General features: G+C 36.1%; 1 protein-coding gene across 5 annotated transcripts in view; it reads right to left on the bottom strand.

Annotated features, from left to right (window-relative positions):
- The window catches only part of LOC138431423 (ubiquitin carboxyl-terminal hydrolase 9X), a 141,587-nt gene that overhangs the window by 55,311 nt on the left and 65,684 nt on the right, over positions 1-20,592 (bottom strand). For all 5 annotated transcript variants that reach the window (XM_069573566.1, XM_069573564.1, XM_069573565.1 and 2 more), the window contains 7 exons: positions 16,377-16,464; positions 8,482-8,824; positions 7,202-7,297; positions 6,561-6,772; positions 5,138-5,378; positions 4,670-4,819; positions 3,777-3,897 (listed from right to left, as the gene is read on the bottom strand). In XM_069573566.1, coding sequence (XP_069429667.1) covers positions 3,777-3,897; positions 4,670-4,819; positions 5,138-5,378; positions 6,561-6,772; positions 7,202-7,297; positions 8,482-8,824; positions 16,377-16,464 — 1,251 coding nt within the window. The remainder of the gene's footprint in view (positions 1-3,776; positions 3,898-4,669; positions 4,820-5,137; positions 5,379-6,560; positions 6,773-7,201; positions 7,298-8,481; positions 8,825-16,376; positions 16,465-20,592) is intronic.

The raw sequence follows: 20,592 nt of genomic DNA on the forward strand, positions 1-20,592 counted from the left end.
CAGTGATACTTCCTAAAGCTCACTTGACCTTGCATTCCATGATCTGGTTCTAGCTGAGTGATCACACCCTCGTGGCTATCTGGGTCATGAAAATCTTTTTCCTATAGTTCTGAATATTCTTGCCACCTCTTCTTAATATCTTCTGCTTCTATTAGGTCCATATCATTACTCTCCTTTATTGTGCTCATCTCTGCATGAAATATCCCTTGGTATCTCTAATTTTCTAATTGGAGATCTCTCGTTTCTACCAAAAAGGAACTCAAAAATCTGCTAACGTCTTCTACAGATGATAATGATAATGAGGCATAAGATTTAGCAGAAACAGAAATATCAATCTGGACACTTGAAAAATGCAGCAGGTTTTCAGGAGGCAACAACAGTTTATCCTACCTTGCTTTATTTTACTCACTACACAGTTCAAAGTCTTAAGCATTGGACCAGAAGGGAAATCTCAGGCACCAACTGTTTAAAAAAATACAGTCCTCAAATATAATCCTTCCCTAGAAGTTAAGGAAGCCTCTGTGTCACCCAGAGTATAACAATATGACTTACAACTACTGATAATTTGTTTGATGACCCAAATAAAGATGAAAAGAAAGAGCTTCTTATGTCAATGTTTGTAACTAAAGCATCTATAGTTATGAAGCCTCAACCTTCTACTCTTAAAGATTCTTAGTCTTTAACTATCGCTGATCCTGACAATAGTGTATCTGATCTTCTTCAAAATCTCAGCGTCTAGAATCTGAATCCAGTCCTGCCACTATATGATCCTTTAATATATATCAGTGATTAGAGTTACCCTGGTGTTGAACCCCTTAACTACAGTGTCATACACCTTACTCCCCACAACATCAGGTCTGCAGGCATGTACTGTCATGAACACTGTCATCATTATCATTACAAGAGATTTTAAAAAGACAAAATTTTTGATAATGTTAATATAGCATATGTTTGTATCATAATGGTGCATACAAGTTTGTAATTTTCTTATACTTAAATTTTTTATACTTTTGCTTTAAATACTGTTTTATTCAACTAGTTTTCTTTTAGCTCACTAACAGCAATTTATAAGTTTAAGAAAGTTTATTGCAAGGGTCTGTCTAAAAGGGGCTCACTGTGTATTATTTTAAAATGGCCCATTGTGGTAACCTGACAAAAAATGGATGAAGTCACAATGGCCACAGTGCCCTAGTGGGCACCTTGTTTTTTCCCTTAAACAATAGCCTGTTTTTCTCTGCTGGTGCCAGTTTATCAAGACTACATGACCAACCATGAGACACTTCCAACGGGTGAAGGATAAACCACTTTCAGGGCACAATTTCCCATTGACAGGGTATAAGATGGAGAAGGAAATAGAAACGCAATCCAGTATTCTTCCAGGAAAATCTCATGGCCGGCTAAAGTTCATGGGGTCACAAAGGGTCAGACACTACTGAAGCAATGGAAAACACACACACACAAAGTCACAAAGAGTCGGACACAACTGAAGCGATGGAAAACACACAGACACACAGAGTATAAGAGTTGGCTGTAACGGGACACACACACACTCAGCTGGCTGTAAAGGGACACACACATACACTCAGTTGGCTGTAAAGGGACACACACACACACTCTCAGTTGGCTGTAAAGGGACACACACACACACAGAGTATATAAAGGGTTGGCTGTAAGAAGGGTTGGCTGTAAAGGGTGACACACACACAGAGAATATAAGAGTTGGCTATAAGTAGGGTTGGCTATAAGGGGTCACATACACACACACACACAGAGTATAAGAAGGGTTGGCTGTACAGGGTGACACACACAGAGTGTAAGAAGGGTTGGCTGTAAAGGGTCACACACACACACACACACACACACACACGGTATAAGAAGAGCTGGCTATAGGGTAAGCACTGGTTTCTCACTAAAGCCAGTCAGTTTCTCTCTTTCTGTAATAAACCTTTCTTTGCCTGAATGACCAGCTTACTCCCTTTTTCTCTGTGCTCGCCTTACAGTTAGTTATGTTACTGCCTCTGTTTACTATGCAGTTAGACCTACTATCTGTAACGAACAATCACAAACTTTTCTTGTCATTATTCACTAAACAAAACAAGATAACAACGATTTACAGCTTGTTAGGTATTATAAGTAAGGTAGAGATGATTTAAATTACAACTCAAATTACAGTTCCTGCTGCATTTCAAATCTTGAAATAAGTGCAAAGGAAGCTCCATTATTTCAAATTGCAACGAACAATGCAATTGAAAAGCTTCCAATCTAGCCTAAAATTTGAATGACTAAACTGCAGTGCAATGACATAATAAAAATTGAATATTAAGATAAAAATTAAGGAAATAGAAATGTCTTTTATATATACTCATGGAATAATGACCAGTAGTACCTGTTTGTGTGAAAACCATGCTAAAGATAAAACCACATGTATTTCAGAGACAAGCAAATGAACATTTGCAACTGATCGGATAAAATGGAACACAGACTTTGAACTTCAACAAAATATTATAATGCCCTAAAAAGTTCTGACTCTCATTAGTAGACCCATATCATAACAACTGCACTATATGATTTTTAGCTTGAACTGTGCTAAGAAAAACTTGTAATAATTTGTTTTCCTTTGGTCCACAAAACCTAGCATATTTGCTATCCAGTCTTTAACTTTCAAAAGAAAACTGTAATTAGTCAAAACATGAAAATGGATTCAGTAAATCCCACAGGACCTTCTGATGCAAAAAACATTTTCAAAACCACGAATAAAACAATGCCAAAAATATTAAAAATTTCCAAATCTCTCATGTGTGAAGTAAGTAGTTAAATCATCTGACTGACCAAGTCCACTAAGCAGTCACCACCAATGAAAATAAAACAACTCTTCCTGGCTGTTAATTTTCTGCTTTACATTTTTAATTTTCTATTAGACAACAGACTGTCCTTATTTGAAATAAATCACAATATCATTTCAGAGAATAACAAAATATCAAAATATAAAAAAATCTGAATATAAATATATAAAATATCAGAATGTTTAAAAATTCATGTAAAGACAAGCCATCAGATCTCAACTAAAAGGCAAAAGAAATTAAAACTTCACAGGAAAAAAAACAGACATAATACTGCCTCAGTATTCCCGATGGTCAATACTGCATGAAATTAACTATGGAACAAAGTTTCAACTTTTAATTCTATGCTCAAACTATTACAAGTAAAAGGAACAAAAACACTATAATATATGAGAGTTCAGTTGAATTGAGAAAAATAATTTTTTTATGTTAAAAAATTTGCTTCCCATATACCTTTTGTTCATTTGTTTCAGAAGGTTATGCTTCAGCAAAATGAGAACTAAGTGTGAAGACAAAGGTGTGTACCAGAGAGTCTATTATACAGAAGTTGTGTAAAGAAGTCTGAGAACAATGATATCCAGAGAGAAATAGACTGGAGCAAAAGAAAAACTAAGAAAGACATCTAACCATGTTGAAAATTGTTTCAAAAAATTACTGAAGGGAATGTGGAAAATTTAATAAATCTAATAATAAACAGAAGAGAAAATCAAGCAAATACTAGGGAGTGAGTTGAAAAAAATATTTTTTAACTATATGCCCTTAAATATTTTTAAATGGTTCACAGAAAATTCCTCATCAGCAATGGTATGATTGATACATGATCAATACTATGGACTATACCACAAGATATATATTAAAAAGAACAGTATTGTTTATTAATTACTTGTCAGCATTAGCAACAGGGTATGGAGAGAAGTGGGGAGACATTTTTCTTACCCATTGGCATAAGTTTCATAAGTATTCTGGCTCCATCTCTAAGAGGTGGTATATTCAGATTGCTACCTAAGTCAGCAACTTGCCAAAGGAAAGAGATGTACCTGGGATGTTGTGACATTATCTGGAATACAGAATATGAAAAGTATATACCTATAAATTAGGCCAAAAAATGTTGTTATTCAATATTAACCTAAAATTAACTTTTCCTAAATAAATTTTCTACTTAGGGTAAATATCACCTTTTGCAAATGCCATCTTTACTATCTGAAACTGCTGGCCTTCCTTATCTTCTCAATTTTACAAATCCACTGATTCTTCATAATGAAAAAGCAATCATTTATTAAATAAGTCTTCAAAGCTTCTCTGAATTCTATACAGTTCTCAAAGCTATTTATAGAAAAGACACTTCACCCTTCAGGGATAACTACTACAGACTAAATTCCTAATCTAAATGTTGCAAGGAGTCAAATTCCTCTTACACAGAAGTGGTGCTATCCTAGGAATAATTCTTATGAAAGAGGGGCAGACAAAGAGTGAGAAAGGGCTATTCCTTCAGATGTAATATAACTAAGAATCTGAAAATAACAGCAGATTATATGTTTCTGTAAAAATTATTCAAAGGAAAGCCTAATATTTTCTAGAATATATGTTTAGTATTATACAACTATAATCAATTAATTCTTTTCAAATATAATTCTATATCCATGAAGAAATTTTATTTTAAAATCCAATGCCAAAAAATTCTACATGAAGTAAATATTTAACTGTATATTTATTAGACATTTGCCCAATCTAAAAAACATGTTAAGAAAAACATGTTAAGAAAGCAGCCATTCTATACATTTCTCTGCATTATCAAAGAATATAATGCTTTGCATACAATATCTACTCACCACCCCAGGCAAACAACTTTCCACTTCTTGTTTAGGGCCATCACTGTAACGATTACTATGGTTCCCAGGAGATCCAGTTGAGGAATCAGAAGAACTGTCAGGGCTGGAAGGCATATTGCAACTTACTTGTGTAAGTTTGGCCGTAATTATCTGAAAAATGACCGTATATATAAGTACAAAAGAAAACAGAAAATACTTGCACAAAATATAAACTATGTATTATGAAGCTAAAAAATATTTCCTGCTTCAACTTTAGACAAACAATTAAAAAGTTAAAATAAATACTTAGTAGTTACCTACTCTACAACACTACTGTCAAGACATCCGTCTTACATAAGGTTATAACCCAAACACCTAACTGAGAAGACTACACACAACAATTTGATGCTAAATAAATATTTACAAACAAGTGAAAAACAGCCTCCATGTTTAATTTTGGGAGAATATTTGAAAATTATATGTACTTACTGATTTGTCTTTTATGTTTAGCTGTCCAATTAGCTTTCTGTCATCTTCAGAATCTATTAATTCACCACCCACAAAGAGTTCAATTTTTGTATGGGCTACATTTGCCTTAATACGATTGAGAATACATCGTCGTACTGAACCAACAGTATCATTTGTGTGAGACCATATATCCAAATCATCAACCTGTCTGCCATGGTTTGGAAACCGAACTATGAGAGAGAGGTGTTTACCACGGAATGCTCTGTGGGGAAAAAAAACACAGTAATATTTAGATGGTCAAGACAAAAATTTGAGAATTTAACATTTCCTTACTAAGAGGAAGGTAGACTGATTTTGCTTTTAGAATACAGAAAATAACAATTTTATGTTTCTTTAATTATTAACACTGAAACTAATCTTGAGAGCACAATGTGACTATCCTTCATTGCTATTAACCTTTGTTTCTATGGCTGCAGAAAAAGATATCTACTTAAACTATAACATAGACACAAATCACATATCAGTTAATTTTAGGCTATAAAAGCTCACTTCACCAGGAATATTTTTAAATGTGGAAGAGATACGCTTCAGCTGGAGAGTGTAAACAAAAACATTAAAATGGAGGTTTCCACTAAAAAAAATTTTAATTGTTAAAAATTCACCCCAAAATATTTTTTAGTACATTCTCTTCCCACAGGTAAGATAAAAAATAAAAATCACATTAAAGTAGCTATTTTACATTTTTCATTCAAAAAATGTTCACAGTTGTAAAAAATCTGATGATACTTATCCTACAAACTTCCCCAAAACTAGAAATGCCATTTAAAACATTATTAAATAATTTAGTATGTTTATTTAATTTATAACATATCATTTATATCCTGTAATTTGTAATATATTATTCATAATTATACTGAAATGATTTAGTGAATTATTTTATGAGTTTCTAAATTTAGGAAAGTTTGGTAAAGATGATTTTAAAATATTCTTTATTACATTTAAAGCAGCTTTAAACATTTTTCTTTTTGGTCTGGCTGTGCAGAATATAGAATTTGGTTACCAACAAGGGCGTGAAACAGAGCTCTGTGCACTGAAAGTAGAGGTGTAACCAATGGATTGCCAGTGATGCCTCCAAAAAACTTTATTATTAACACTATAAATAAATAATATCAAAATAAAAACATCAGTTGCCAAAACCAAGGCCACACTTAACAGATGATAATAGCCTGGAAAACAGCACCTCTCCAAAATATAACTTAAAATTTTCTACTTTAAAAAAAAGTGTCTATAAGATCCAAATAATGTTTTTAAAAGGCAGGACACTGACCAACAGAAATAAAATTTTTGTTTATAGTCTTTTTAATCTATGTGTCATAACCTTCCCAATTAGTGGCTAATGAATACAAATAACTTCAAATTAACACCAAAAGATCTGTTTACAAACCTTGACATAGGTAGAATTGTTCTTTCCTCATGATAATCACTATCACATTCATTTATGTATTCCCTTAGAACAGTCAATACTCGAACCATTCTAACAGCTTCCTGTCTTGCACAGTTAATGCTGTCTTTGTCACCATCCAAAACATACAATGTATCATATGAAGCTTTCAAACGATCAAAGCAAGACTGAATGAAGTCTTCATGGATAACCACCTACAAATAATGAGCCAAATAAAGATGTTAAACTGCTCCAAAATTTAAAACCAAATGACAGTAATTCAATTAAAGACAATAAAATTTCAGCCTTTAGGTAATTCCTAATCACATCATGTATTAATCAGCAATAAAACACAAAAGGAAGTTGATAATAAGTATAAACCAACTATAAGATAATAAACAAGTATAAACCAACTATAAAAAAATGTGGATTGAATATCAAAGCAAGTATTTTGATTGTCTCAGCAAACAATAATAAATCATCATAGTCAAAATTATCCTAGCCACCCAAAGATAATTATCAAGAGTTGGCATTTTGTAAGGGACAAATGTGCATTAAGTACTTACATTTAAAAGACTCTACTTAACACAAAGTTACTTTTCAATTTAACTGTAATGGAAGTTTTTATGCATCTCAATCCTCACCTGATTGACCTGTAATCTGGGGCCAAGATTTGTATATATTTCTTTAAGGAGATCTATAGCTCTGCTGGCAATATCATCATTACTCTGAATTACGACCTAGATCCAAAAATTGAAGCAATTAGTAACGTTCAAGATACATTTTCATTTGGTACTTAAATTCAAATGCTATAATTTTGTAACAGTGCATAATCTAAGACTAAATTGTTTTGGATATGCAAGCCAAATAAAATTAAGTGACAAAATTAAGTAGAATATTAATAATATAAACAAATTTTCTCAAGTAATTTGCTTTAAAATGAAAAGTGCATACTTTAATCAATATTATATAATTCTGCAATTTGGCAGCCAGGCTATGAGATTTTCAAGGGGCAATTCAAAGAAGCTAAAAATTTTCTACAACAAATCATATATCACAGAAAAGAATTCTGTCAACTCAAGAAACTTTTGAACATCTTTGTCACTTATCTAACTGTACTAGAGATTTTCACAACATGTTTAATTTTTGGTTATTTGGGTGTTTTAGGGCTGACCCTTTGAGAGGTTCAGGAAGGCAAAAGGAAAGGAATAAAGAGAGACTAACCCTCTAAAAAAACCACTAATATTAATGAAAGACCAAACACCTTATTTTGCCCAGGGATGAGAAATGAAACAAAAAAACCCCACATACAGAACACAATATAAGCTGAAGTATAATAGCTTAGATTTTGAGATGGTAATTAAGATTTAATTATCAAGATGGAAAAACCTTAAGCACAACATAGCATTTTCTCCTAAGTATTTAACTGTATCACAAATCAAACAATATCATAAAGGTACTAATGACTTCTTCCAACTAATAGTTCTCTTTTCTGTCCTTTATTTGTTTTGGCATTAAATGTACAATAAGCCCCAAGATATTACTATTAAGAAACGTAGCCAATGACCTTTTCAAAGGGAATGTGAAAGATGTACACGTAGGCAATGGTTACTCTACTTGCACACATCTCAAATAATTCCAAACCCAAAGATGCATTGGTGGTGACAGCGGAGAGGGGGAGTAAGAGGGAAGGGGGAAGGAATATGAATTCAAAAATACTGGCAAATAAAAATGACAGAATAAGAACTTAAGGGTGAACAACTCCCACCCAGCACCTCCCTACTACCCCTCAATTCATAGCACAAACACCAAAGAAGATAAATATACATAAATTAAAAGCGAAATTATGATTCCTTAATTATATTTTACAGGAGCCACCTCATGTACAATGTTTGTAAACAGGGTTTCCTACTCCTTTACTTACTCTCCAAAGGTAGTCTAATCCTATTAGTTCCAAATCATCCATCATATAGGCTCTTCTTTTTGTTACTAGTTTCCCTTCTCGACAATTAACAGCTTTGAAGAATCGTTCAAAACATTTCATTCCATTTTCAGTTAACAGGGAAGGATCAAGTTGAAGTACATTACTTTCAAAGAATTCCTTATTAATATCAGGATCTAAGTCTGGTTCATCGCCCATTAATTTAGAATACCACTTAAAACAGGCTTCACGATCACAAACATAAACTGCATTCTCTGCTAAGCATTTCCATATTTGTTTTGCCTGAGGCGCACAAAGCCACAGCTGGCCATCCTTTAATAAAAACCTTGGAAAAAATATAAGAAATCGGTAATTAGTTTATAAAATTTTACCCTCAAATACAGTTTATTGCAATATATTTTAAATAATCCATTTAGAATAATCACATTTTAATTACAGCTTTAAAAGGCACCATTTCAAAAACACTTATTTTTTAACCACATCTCTGGCAGTTATTATTTAAGAAACATCTATTTATTGGCCAACTACAAAGCTCCAGGAACTACGCTATATGATTTCATCTAAGTATAGAAGCTTATTCCTTGTTATCAAGAAGCTCAGACTTTGAAGCCACATCCTAATTTAGCTTCTTATATGGTTTCAGTGCAAAAGGAGGTATTATGTGTAATAAGGACTTTAAGCCAACTGCTGTTGCTAAGCCTCTTCAGTCATGTCCAACTCTGTGCAACCCCACAGACGGCAGCCCACCAAGCTCCCTGTCTCTGGGATTCTCCAGGCAAGAACACTGGAGTGGGCTGCCATTTCCTTCTACAATGCATGAAAGTGAAAAGTGAAAGTGAAGTGACTCAGTTGTGTCCAACTCTGTGCAACCCCACAGACGGCAGCCCACCAAGCTCCCTGTCTCTCGGATTCTCCAGGCAAGAACACTGGAGCGGGCTGCCATTTCCTTCTACAATGTATGAAAGTGAAAAGTGAAAGCGAAGTGACTCAGTTGTGTCCGACTCTTAGTGACCCCTAAGTGTTATAAAAAAGAAAACTCAAAGCTTTTTAATTTCTTAAAATACTATACTCACTATCTGCACACAATAAACAAAACTACCTACATAATTCAACCTTCCTTCTAGGTCAGTAATCATTAACATGTTTGTGACAATTCAAGATGTCCTCTGATGCTTTTCAGTTGTGTGACTGTTAGTTACCATTAACTGACAATGAAATTAATAATTCTCAGACAGCGTCTCTTGTCATTTGAGACTCTTAGTTTCTTTTAGAACTTCTCTAATTACTACGTCTTACTTCTCTAGACAGTTAAAGAAAACAGAATCTGAATTTAATCTGAATAGTTTACATGTCATTCTTAATTAACAAATGATGGCTATAATGGCTTCATATTCAACACAACATGGTGATTCATTTTAATGTTGAGGTGTTTCTTCTTTTGTGTCTTAATCAGGTCTTCAAAATATCAGTAATTCTAGGTTTCCATAAATTTTTAATGCTACCTAATCCCTCTTAAAACACCTTTCTATTCCAGTAAACCTAAGGTATACAGTACACAAACATCAATAATTTTAGCCCAATACAGGAGACAATCTCGATGAAGTAGCAATTTTTTTCCTTGGATATTGCCAGGGGGTGGGGGTGACAGTGGGTTGAGAATCACTTTAAATAAATATTATCAGATCTGATGACTACAATTTTTCCTAAGATGGAATATGTAATCACTCGCATCTGGGGAGATGAGCTCAACCCAACAGATTATATAATATTCTTAAAGGTAGTGTGAAATGAAGTATTTGCAGCCACATTGGGAGGCAAGAAATATAGAGTCATCAGTGATTTTTGGTCTCCAAATATGAAGGTCAGTAGAACTTCCATAGGATTGAGGGAAAAGAAACTCTTGGAAGACACAAACAAAACTTTGTGCTCCAGGGTAAAGGAGCAGTGACCCCCACATGAGACTGAGCCAGACTTGCCTGTGGCATTAGGGAATCTCCTTCAGAAGCATAGCTCAACAGTGGTTTACTGCAGGGTCAGGGGCACTAGCAGGCAAGAGTCCTCAGAGATGCAGCATGTAGGCCTAAGTCCTTGGAGAGGAGGCCTCCTTTACAACTACCATAGCTGCAAACTCTAGGACTGGACTGTCTCAGGCTAAACTCCAGCACAGCCCCACCCATAAGCAGAAAACTGGATTACATTTTACTGAGCTACTCAGTCCCTCATTACTGAGCTACAACCAGTCCCTCCCATCAGGAAGCTTATACAAGCTTTTTATCTTATGTATCAGAAGACAGACAAAAGAAGAATAAAAATCTCCCTTTCCAGAACGAAAACCATAGTAACAGAAAGCTAACCAAATGAATCACACAGATCAAAGTCCTGTGTGAAAGAAAATGAGTGTTGCTCAGTCATGCCTGACTCTTTATAACTCCATGGACTATATAGTCCATGGAATTCTCCAGGCCAGAATACTGGAGTGAGTAGCCTTTGCCTGATCCAGGAGATCGTCCCATCCCAGGAGGTCTCCCACATTACCAGCTGAGCCACCATGGAAACCTCCCACATTGCAAGCGGTCTCTCTACCAGCTGTTCAGTTCAGTTCAGCTGAGTCACAGTTATGTCTGACTCTTTGCAACCCCATGGACTGCAGGCAGCCAGGCCCCCCCCGGCTATCACCAACTCCCAGAGTTTATTCAAACTCATATCCATAGAGTTGGTGATGCCATCCAACTATGTCATCCTCTGTCGTCCCCTTCTGGTTCCGCCTTCAATCCTCCCCAGCATCAGGGTCTTTTCAAATGAGTCAGCTCTTCGCATCCGGTGGCCAAAGTACTGGAGTTTCAGAACATCAGTCCCTCCAATGAACACTCAGGATCGACCTCCTTTAGCATGGACTGGTTGGATGGATCTCCTTGCAGTCCAACAGACTCTCAAGAGTCTTCTCCAACACCACAGTTCAAAAGCATCAATTCTTCAGCACTCAGTTTTCTTCACAGTTCAACTCTCACATCCATACATGACCACAGGAAAAACCATAGCCTTGACAAGATGGACCTCTGTTGACAAAGTAATATCTCTGCTTTTTAATATGCTATCTAGGTTGGTTATAACTTTCTTTCCAAGGAGTAAGCATCTTTTAATTCAATGGGTGCAAAAACCATCTGCAGTGATTTTGGAGCCCCCAAATATAAAGTCTGACACTGTTTCTCCATCTATTTGCCATGAAATGATGGGACCGGATGCCCATTGTTTTCTGAATGTTGAGCTTTAAGCCAACTGTTTCACTCTCCACTTTCACTTTCATCAAGAGGCTTTGTAGTTCTTCTTTACTTTCTGCCATAAAGGTGGTGTTATCCGCATATCTGAGGTTATTGATATTTCTTCCAGCAATCTTGATTCCAGCTTGTGCTTCTTCCAATCCAGCGTTTTTCATGATATACGCTACATATCAGTTAAATAAGCAGGGTGACCATATACAGCCTCGATGCACTCCTTTTTCTATTTGGAATCAGTCTGTTGTTCCATGTCCAGTTCTAACTGTTGCTTCCTGACCTGCATACAGATTTCTCAAGAGGCAGGTCAGGTAGTCTGGTATGCCCATCTCTTTCAGAATTTTACAGTTTACTGTGATCCAAACAGTCAAAGGACTTTGGCATAGTCAATATAGCAGAAACAGATGTTTTTCTGGAACTCTCTCTCTTTTTTGATGACTCAGCGGATGTTGGCAATTCGATCTCTGGTTCCTCTGCCTTTTCAAAACCCAGCTTGAACATTTTAAAATTCATAGTTCACATACTTTTAAAGCCTGGCTTGGAAAATTCTGAGCATTACTTTACTAGCATGTGAGATGAATGCAATTGTGTGGTCATTTGAGCATTCTCTGGCATTGCCTTTTTTTGGGATCGGAATGAAAACTGACCTTTTCTAGTCCTGTGGCCACTGCTGAGTTTTCCAAATTTGCTGGCATATTGAGTCCAGAAGTTTCACAGCATCATCTTTTAGAACTTGAAATACCTCAACTGGAATTTTATCACCTCCATTAGCTTTGTTCATAGTGATGCTTCCTCTGCCCCACTTCACTTTGCATTCTAGATGGGATGTCTGGCTCTAGGTGAGTGATCTACCAGCTGGGCCACCAAGAAAAGTCTTGTGTAACTTAATGTTAACTATGACTCATCAAAGTCAGAACCACTCAAGACAGATGAGTCATGATGGAGAGTTCTGAAAAACTGTGATCCACTGAAGAAGACAATGGCAAACCATTTCAGTATGCTTTCCCTGAGAACCAAAAAACAGTATGAAAAGGCAGAAAGATGAAACAGGAAGATGAGCACTCCCCCAGGTTGGTAGGTCTCCAATATGGTATTGGACAAGAGTGCAAAAACAGCTCCAGAAAGAACAAAGGTCTCCAATATGCTACTGGACAAGAGTTGAGAAACAGCTCCAGAAAGAGGCTGGGCCAAAGCAGAAATGAGACTCACTTGTGGGTGCATCTGGTGGTGAAAGTAAAGTCCAATGCTGTTAAAAACAATATTGTACAGGATCCTGGATTGTTAGCTCCATGAATCAAGGTGAATTTGATGTGGTGAAAAAACGAGATTTCAACAGTGAAGACTGACATTTTAGGAAACAGTGAAATAAAATGAATGGGAATGGGTGAATTTAATTCAGATAACCATATGTTTACTACTGTGGGCAAGAATCCCTTAGAAGGAATGGAATAGCCCTCATAGTCATCAAGAGTCTGAAATGTAGTACTTGGGTGCAATCTCAAAATTGACACAATGATTTTGCTTTGTTTCCAAGGCAAACCATTCAACATCACAGTAGTCCAAGTCTATGCCCCAACTACCAATGCTGATGAAGCTGAAGTTCATGACCTCCTAGAACTAACAGGAAAAAAAAAGATGTCCTTTTCATCATATGGGATTGGAATGCAAAAGCAGGAAGTCAAGAGACACCTGGAGGTAACAAGCAAGTTTGGCCTTTGAGTACAAAATGAAGCTGGGAAAAGGCTAACAGTTTTCTCAAGAGAATGCACTGCTCATAGTAAATACTGGACACCACCAGAAGGTCAATTTCAAAATCAGACTGATTATATTCTTCGCAGTCAAAGATGGGGAAGTTTTACACAATCAGCAAAAACAAAAGCTGGAGCTGACTGGCTCAGATCATCCGCTCCTTACTGCAAAATTCAGGCTCACATTGAAGAAAGCAGGGAAATCCACTAGGCCATTCAGGTATGACCTAAATCAAATCTCTTATGATTATATAGTATGGGTAACAAAGAGATTCAAGGGGTTAGATCTGGTAGACAGAGAGCCTGAAGAACTACTGACAGAGGTTTATAACATCACATAGGAGTTGGTGATTATATCATCCCCCCAAAAGAGAAATGCAACAAGGCAAAGTAGTTGATTGAAGAGGCCTTACAAATAGCTGAAAAAATAAGAGAAGTGAAAGGCAAAGGAAAAAGGGAAAGACATACCCAACTGAATTCAGAGTTCAGAGAACAGTAATGAGAGATTAAAAAAAACTTGAAGGATATCTCAAAATCCTTCAAGCTAAGCTTCAACAGTACATGAACCAAGAACTTCTAAATGGACAAGATTGATTTAGAAAAGACAGAGGAACTAGAGATCAAATTACCAACATCTACTGGATGACAGGAAAAGTAAAGGAACTCCGGAAAAACATCTACTTCTGCTTCAGTGACTACGCTAAAGCCTTTAACTTTGTGGATCACAACAAGCTGTGGAGAATTCTTAAAGAGATGGAATACCAAACCACCTTACCTGCATCCTGAGAAACCTGTATGCATGTTAAGAAGCAACAGGTAGAACCAGATATGAAACAAAGGATTAATTCAAAATTGGGAAAGGAGTATGAAAAGTATGTATTTTATCACCCTGTTTATTTAACTTATATACAGAGTATATCATGTGAAATGCCAGGCTGGATGAAGCAGAAGTTGCAATCGAGATTGCTGACAGAAACATCAACAACTTCATATATGCAGATACCACCATACTAATGGCAGAAAGCGAAGAGGAACTAAAGAGACTCTTGATGAATGTGAAAGAGGAGCATGAAGAGGCTGGCTTAAAACTCAACATTCAAAAAACTACTAAGACCATGGCCTCTGGTCCTATCACTTCATAGCAAACAGGTGAGAAAAAATGGGAAAGAGTGATAAGACTTCATCTTCTTGGGCTCCAAAATCACTGCGGATGGTGACTGAAGTCATGAAATTAAAAGACACTTGCTCCTTGGAAGAAAAGCTATGACAAACCTAGAGACTGAACATATTAAAAAGCAGAGACATCACTTTGCCAACAGAAATCTAGACAGTCAAAGTTATGGCTTTTCCAGCAGTGATGCATGGATTTGATGCTGGACCCTAAAAGAGGCTGCAGAATTGATGCTTTTGAACTGCGGTGCTGAAGACTCTTGAGAGTCCTTAGGACTGCAAGGAGATCCAACCAGTCCATCCTAAGAGAATCAACCCTTAGTATTCCTTGGAAGAACCGACAACTGAAGCTGAAACCGATATTTTGGCTACCTGATGCCTGGAGCCAACTTCCTAGAAAAGACCTTGATGCTGGGAAAGAGTAAAGGCAGGATGTAAAAGGGACAACAGAAGATGAGATGGTTGGATGGTATCACTAACACCAACAGACATGAATTTGAGCAACCTCTGGCAGACGGTGAAGGCCAGGGAAGCCCAGTGTGCTGCAGTCCATGGGGTTGCAAAGATTTGGACATGACTGAGTGAATGAACAACAAATTTGAATGAGGGTTCCCAAAAGGAAACATAATGTCTACAATATATCAAAAGCAGCCATCTGCCATACCTGCCATCCCTTAATGTGACAAGAAATAGGATTTGGCCCCAGATAGCTGAGGTATGTATGAAAGGAATGAATTAAATGAGTTCAGAGGTTTGCATAGATTGATATCTGGTTTTCCTTACTACTTAGCAATAATCACTGATGTTCAGACTGCCCACACATATATATAGCCTGATTCCATGGGCTTCCTCAGAGCAGTTTTCTCAGGCCTACTTTGAGCTACAGAGTCCTTAACCTTCCCACCAAATAAAGTAACTACTTTCAGATTGTGATTAGTTTTTCAGTCAGCAGTAGCTATAGACTGACCTGGAAAATAGGTATGCAAATAGAAATATTTTCCCATAAATAACTACATGGCTTGGCAAAAGAAATATGGCATATAACATCATAAATCTAAAGAGAAAACTACCAAGAGTAAATATATATTAAAATAAAAATACAAACTTTTGTGAAAAACCAAGAACCTGTGTACACATAGTATTAAAAGCCAAACATTACTGAGCAAATTTAATGTTAGCTTGACTTAAAAAACAGGCTATTTCTCCTTATTCCCATCTTGAATAATCTTATTATATACAAGCTTACTTCACCTTTATCAGTTACTATTAGTATAAACAAAGCACACACATATACCAACCACCCTGTTCTTGTTACTACCCATGACAGCATTAATGAAAATATTCCCTGGCTGATTGTTTTCCTATCCAATAGGTTAAAGTATGATAATATATGAAGAATAAAATCTAATTAATAACATAAATAAGCACCACTCTGAAATTTAAAATGTATTTTCTTCAAAATCCAATAAAAGGATAAAGTTAAAGCTAAGCCAATAAATAACATTTATTTAGTAATGAACACATAGGAAATGTTACATTACCTATTATTGGCCATGGTTCTTATGTGGGAAAATACTCAGAGAATGAAATAGCTACCTAAAAAAAAAGACTCAGCTGTGAAGAATACTATCCTTGCATTCCTCATATGTGCCTTATAAGAAAACACCACTAATTGTATAAAACTAACCTAAGGAAGTTAAGCCGTTCTTGAACTTCTTGAACATGACTGTATCTACTTCCCAGCCTCACAGTTTGTGGGTCATAGTCTTCATGGTCTGCAAATTAACAAAAATTTTGTATTATACATGCATATCTGTATCACTGTTGACTTTAACCAAAAGAGTTTAGAATCCAGTAATCACTTGTTAATAGGCAATAGGTTTCAGATATATTTAAAAGTATCTGTTTTCCCCACAAAAATAAACTGCAGCTTTTTACATAGCCAAAAGCAAAGTGTGATCTGTTCAATGTGATATCAAAAATAATTTTCCAACACAGTAGCCCTCTATTTTTCATAGCAATTCTGTGAGAAAATTCAATGATTTTATCCCCTTAACTTTCCCTTCTGTTATATAACAACTGTAATTATCCTGTGTGTGTGTATGTGTTAGTTGCTCACATCTGACTCTTTGGAACCTCACAGACTGCAGCCTACCAGGCACCCCTGTTTATGGGATTCTCCAGGCAAGAACACTAGAGTGGGTTGCCATCTCATTCTCAAAAAGAACTAGAGAAAGAAAAAAAGTGAAGTCACTCAGTCATGTCCAATTCTTTGCAACCCCACAGACTGTAGCCTACCAGGCTCCCACATCCATGGAATTTTCCAGGCAAGAGTATTGGAGTGGGTTACCATTTCCTTCTCCATATTTTAGCATACACAACATCAATAAGAGCATTAACCAAACAAAGAAACAGTTGTTAATTGCATCTGATAAAGTTAACAATTATTTAATCAACAGACTATGAATGCCTAGAATATTAGATAAAATAAAACAAATCAAAATAAATCTAGTCTCTCATTCTGACCACAAATATGTATGTTGGTAAGGTTTAGGCTGAAAAGTCTTGGTTTCTTAAATACAGAACTGTTAAGTACTTATAGTATATACTATGGGAAAAATTCTCAGTATCTGTCCATAAGAAATCAAAGGAAAAAAAACAAAACACACACTTTTCTAAAAATACTATAATGTTTTTGTGTGTAAGATGCTTCCTCAAAAAAATGTAGAACCCAACTAAACCATGAGTTTTATAAGCCTGTCTTAAGAACTACTCATCAGGTTGTTTAACCCAGTATTAAGCCAAATAAAAATCACAAATGAAGTAAGACTGAATAAACCCACTGCCTGAAAATGAGCTAACTGGTCTGAATGGAACAGAGGACACTGGAAATAATAAATGCCTCAGACAGTGCTGTCAACCAGTCAGGAATCAAAGGTGCTTATTTTAAAATTCGCAAGTACTGGTATTTCTCAATTATGCATCTCTTGGAACTTATTATTACTTCAAAAATTTTATTTATTTTTGGCTACACTGGGTCTTCACTGCTGTATGCAAGCTTTCTCTAGTTGTGGTAAGTGGGGGCTACTCTCTAGTTGCATGAGTGGGTTTCTCATTGTGGTGTCTTCTCCTGTTGCAGACCTCGGACTCAAGGGTGCATAGGCTTCAGTAGTTGTGGCATTCCAGCTTTGCTGCTCCATGGCATGTGGGATCTTCCACACCACGGATCAAACCCGCGTCTCCTCACTGACAGGCATGTGCTCAACCACTGGACCAGAGAAGTCTGATGGTCAGTAATAAAGGCAAAGAATTCTAATTGTTTGAGCTAACTCTGGAATTGAAAAAGGCAACCAAGATCACCAAAACATCAATATTTTACATATCAGAAAAACCTGATTCAGAAGTACAATGGTGACTTGTTATAGAAGAACAAAGGGAATGTTTAGAGGTATATTTAGGACTAGATTTGGGAACTGAAGTGAAAGTCACTCAGCTGTGTCTGACTCTTTGCAACCCCATGGACTATACCGTCTATGGAATTCTCCAGGCCAGAACACTGGAGTGGGTAGCCTTTCCTTTCTCCTCCAGGGGATCTTCACAACCCAGGGATCGAACCCTGGTCTCCCACATTGCAGGTGGATTCTTTACCAGCTAAGCCACCAGAGAAGCCCAAGAATACTTGAGTGCGTAGCCTATCCCTTCTCCAGTGGATCTTGCCTACCAGGAATTGAACCAGGGTCTCGGGCATTGCAGGGGTCCTCTTTACCAACTAAGCTATCAGGGAAGCCCAGATTTGGGAAAGAAGGCCGCATATAAAGACTGCTTGGCACTTCTAGACACATGAACATCTATCAACGGTTATAAAATCTTAGTAGCCCTATCAACTCATCAATTGCTGGGACATCAAGGGTCTAGCCTTCAAAACTGCAAAAAATTATTCTCTATTATATATATGAGGTTTTTTTGGTATTCAAAGAGCACTGATCCTGAAGTATGTGACTAAACTCTATACCACCACTTCAGCCACTTTTCATCCTTTGGAGACTTCTGTCTGAAAACTTCTTTGTGTGTGCTTACTTGGCAGGACTGGGGCAGGAGGAAGCAGAGGGAGTCACACAAATACACACATGAGTAGAAAGCATGGTATAACTTTGCGTTTTTAAAAATATAATTCCAAGTGTCAAATAATACAATTATTTTCTGCCCACATAATCCACTTGTTCATAATCTACTCGTTTTATCAGGACCTCCTTTTTTTATACTTTTAAATCACTTTTTGAACCATCTAAAGGGACTCCCTAAAATTAGGTTTATTTCCTGATAACAAGCACATAGCCATAGTACTTACCTGATTTTAAGATTAATTAAAGACTATTGTCTAACTATTGCATACATTAAAATTTCATTAACTATCTCAGTAACATTGTTTATTGTTTTCCTTTTCCCAGTTCAGTATCTTTTTCTGTATCTCCTTAAACATAAGTCAAGATGTCAATTTATACCATTAATGATATTAATTTAAGTTAAGGCGTTTCTTCCAAGCTGCACCAGTAAACACTTACAACTTTTCTCTCTGTAATGAATAATTTGTGGGAGAAGTTTGATACTGTGTCAGTATTCTAATCCTCAGTAAACTTTCACTTATTTAATTATTGACAATGTTTTCCTACATTTATAATCTGACATTTATATCACTGTGAACCAATGGACTCATATATTGAAAATTCAGGCTATCATCCACAGTATCATTATTTTAATTTGAGAAGGGACTCATTTTTAACACTGCAATATGATTCTCTAAAAACACTTTCCTGTTGAAGAGGTATCTACTCTTTCCTGTGGCAGTCCTAGAAACAGTTATTTCTCCAAAGAAATAACTTTGTAAGAACATACAAATATTTAACAGTACTTAATGCCCCACAGGTAGAAATGAGTAAGAATCATTAATGATCAAAAACCATAGAATATATATTTTATCAAAGCATGGTTATGAAATGACTTTTAAAGAAGCTGCTTTTTTTGGTAGGTGATCTTGAAAATAGCCAATCATGATAAAAACAAAGAAAAAAAAAAAGAGGTAATGCAAAGTGACAATCCTTAGAAAACAAGAACATAACTGAATTCCACTGGTCTTATGATTCAGTATAAATCCTATAAACTTTGCTCAGAAATGGGAAAAATGACCCATAAAATTCTCATTAAGTTCAAATCAACACAAAGGATATTTCTTCTAATGAACTACATGAGATATTATATATTGCTGATGAACATTAGAAATTTTTCTTCAACTGTGATTCATGGGAGTACTGATGCATAATTTCACCTAAAAAAGAGCTCATTTTTACCTTTCACATGTAAAAGTCATAAGACCATGCCCTAACAAATTATTTTTCCAAAACCAAAAATCCCTAGTAGATGTGGTAGTCATGGCAAATGCAAACCACTCTTGGAATGAAACTCAGAAAAAATCCATGAACTGCAAAGAATCTCACAATATCCTATTGCATATTTTGTCATATGCTTTGCTGCTGCTGCTGCTAAGTCGCTTCAGTCGTGTCCAACTCTGCGACCTCATAGACGGCAGCCCACTAGGCTCCGCCGTCCCTGGGATTTTCCAGGCAAGAACACTGGAGTGGGTTGCCATTTCCTTCTCCAATGCGTGAAAGTGAAGTCGCTCAGTCATGTCCAACTAGTAGCAACCCCATGGACTGTAGCCTACCAGGCTCCTCCGTCCATGAGATTTTCTAGGCAAGAGTACTGGAGTGGCTTACCACTGTCATATGCTTTAGATCCATGCAATAGGCTTCTTAGACAGAAGCTATCACAAAGGTTTGTCACATTTTTAGTTGTACATCATAATCATAGAACTTAATAAATAATTTTGTCCCTACAGTTAAAGATCA

Source organism: Ovis canadensis, chromosome Y (assembly GCF_042477335.2).
Source record: "Ovis canadensis isolate MfBH-ARS-UI-01 breed Bighorn chromosome Y, ARS-UI_OviCan_v2, whole genome shotgun sequence".
Lineage (NCBI taxonomy): Eukaryota > Metazoa > Chordata > Mammalia > Artiodactyla > Bovidae > Ovis > Ovis canadensis.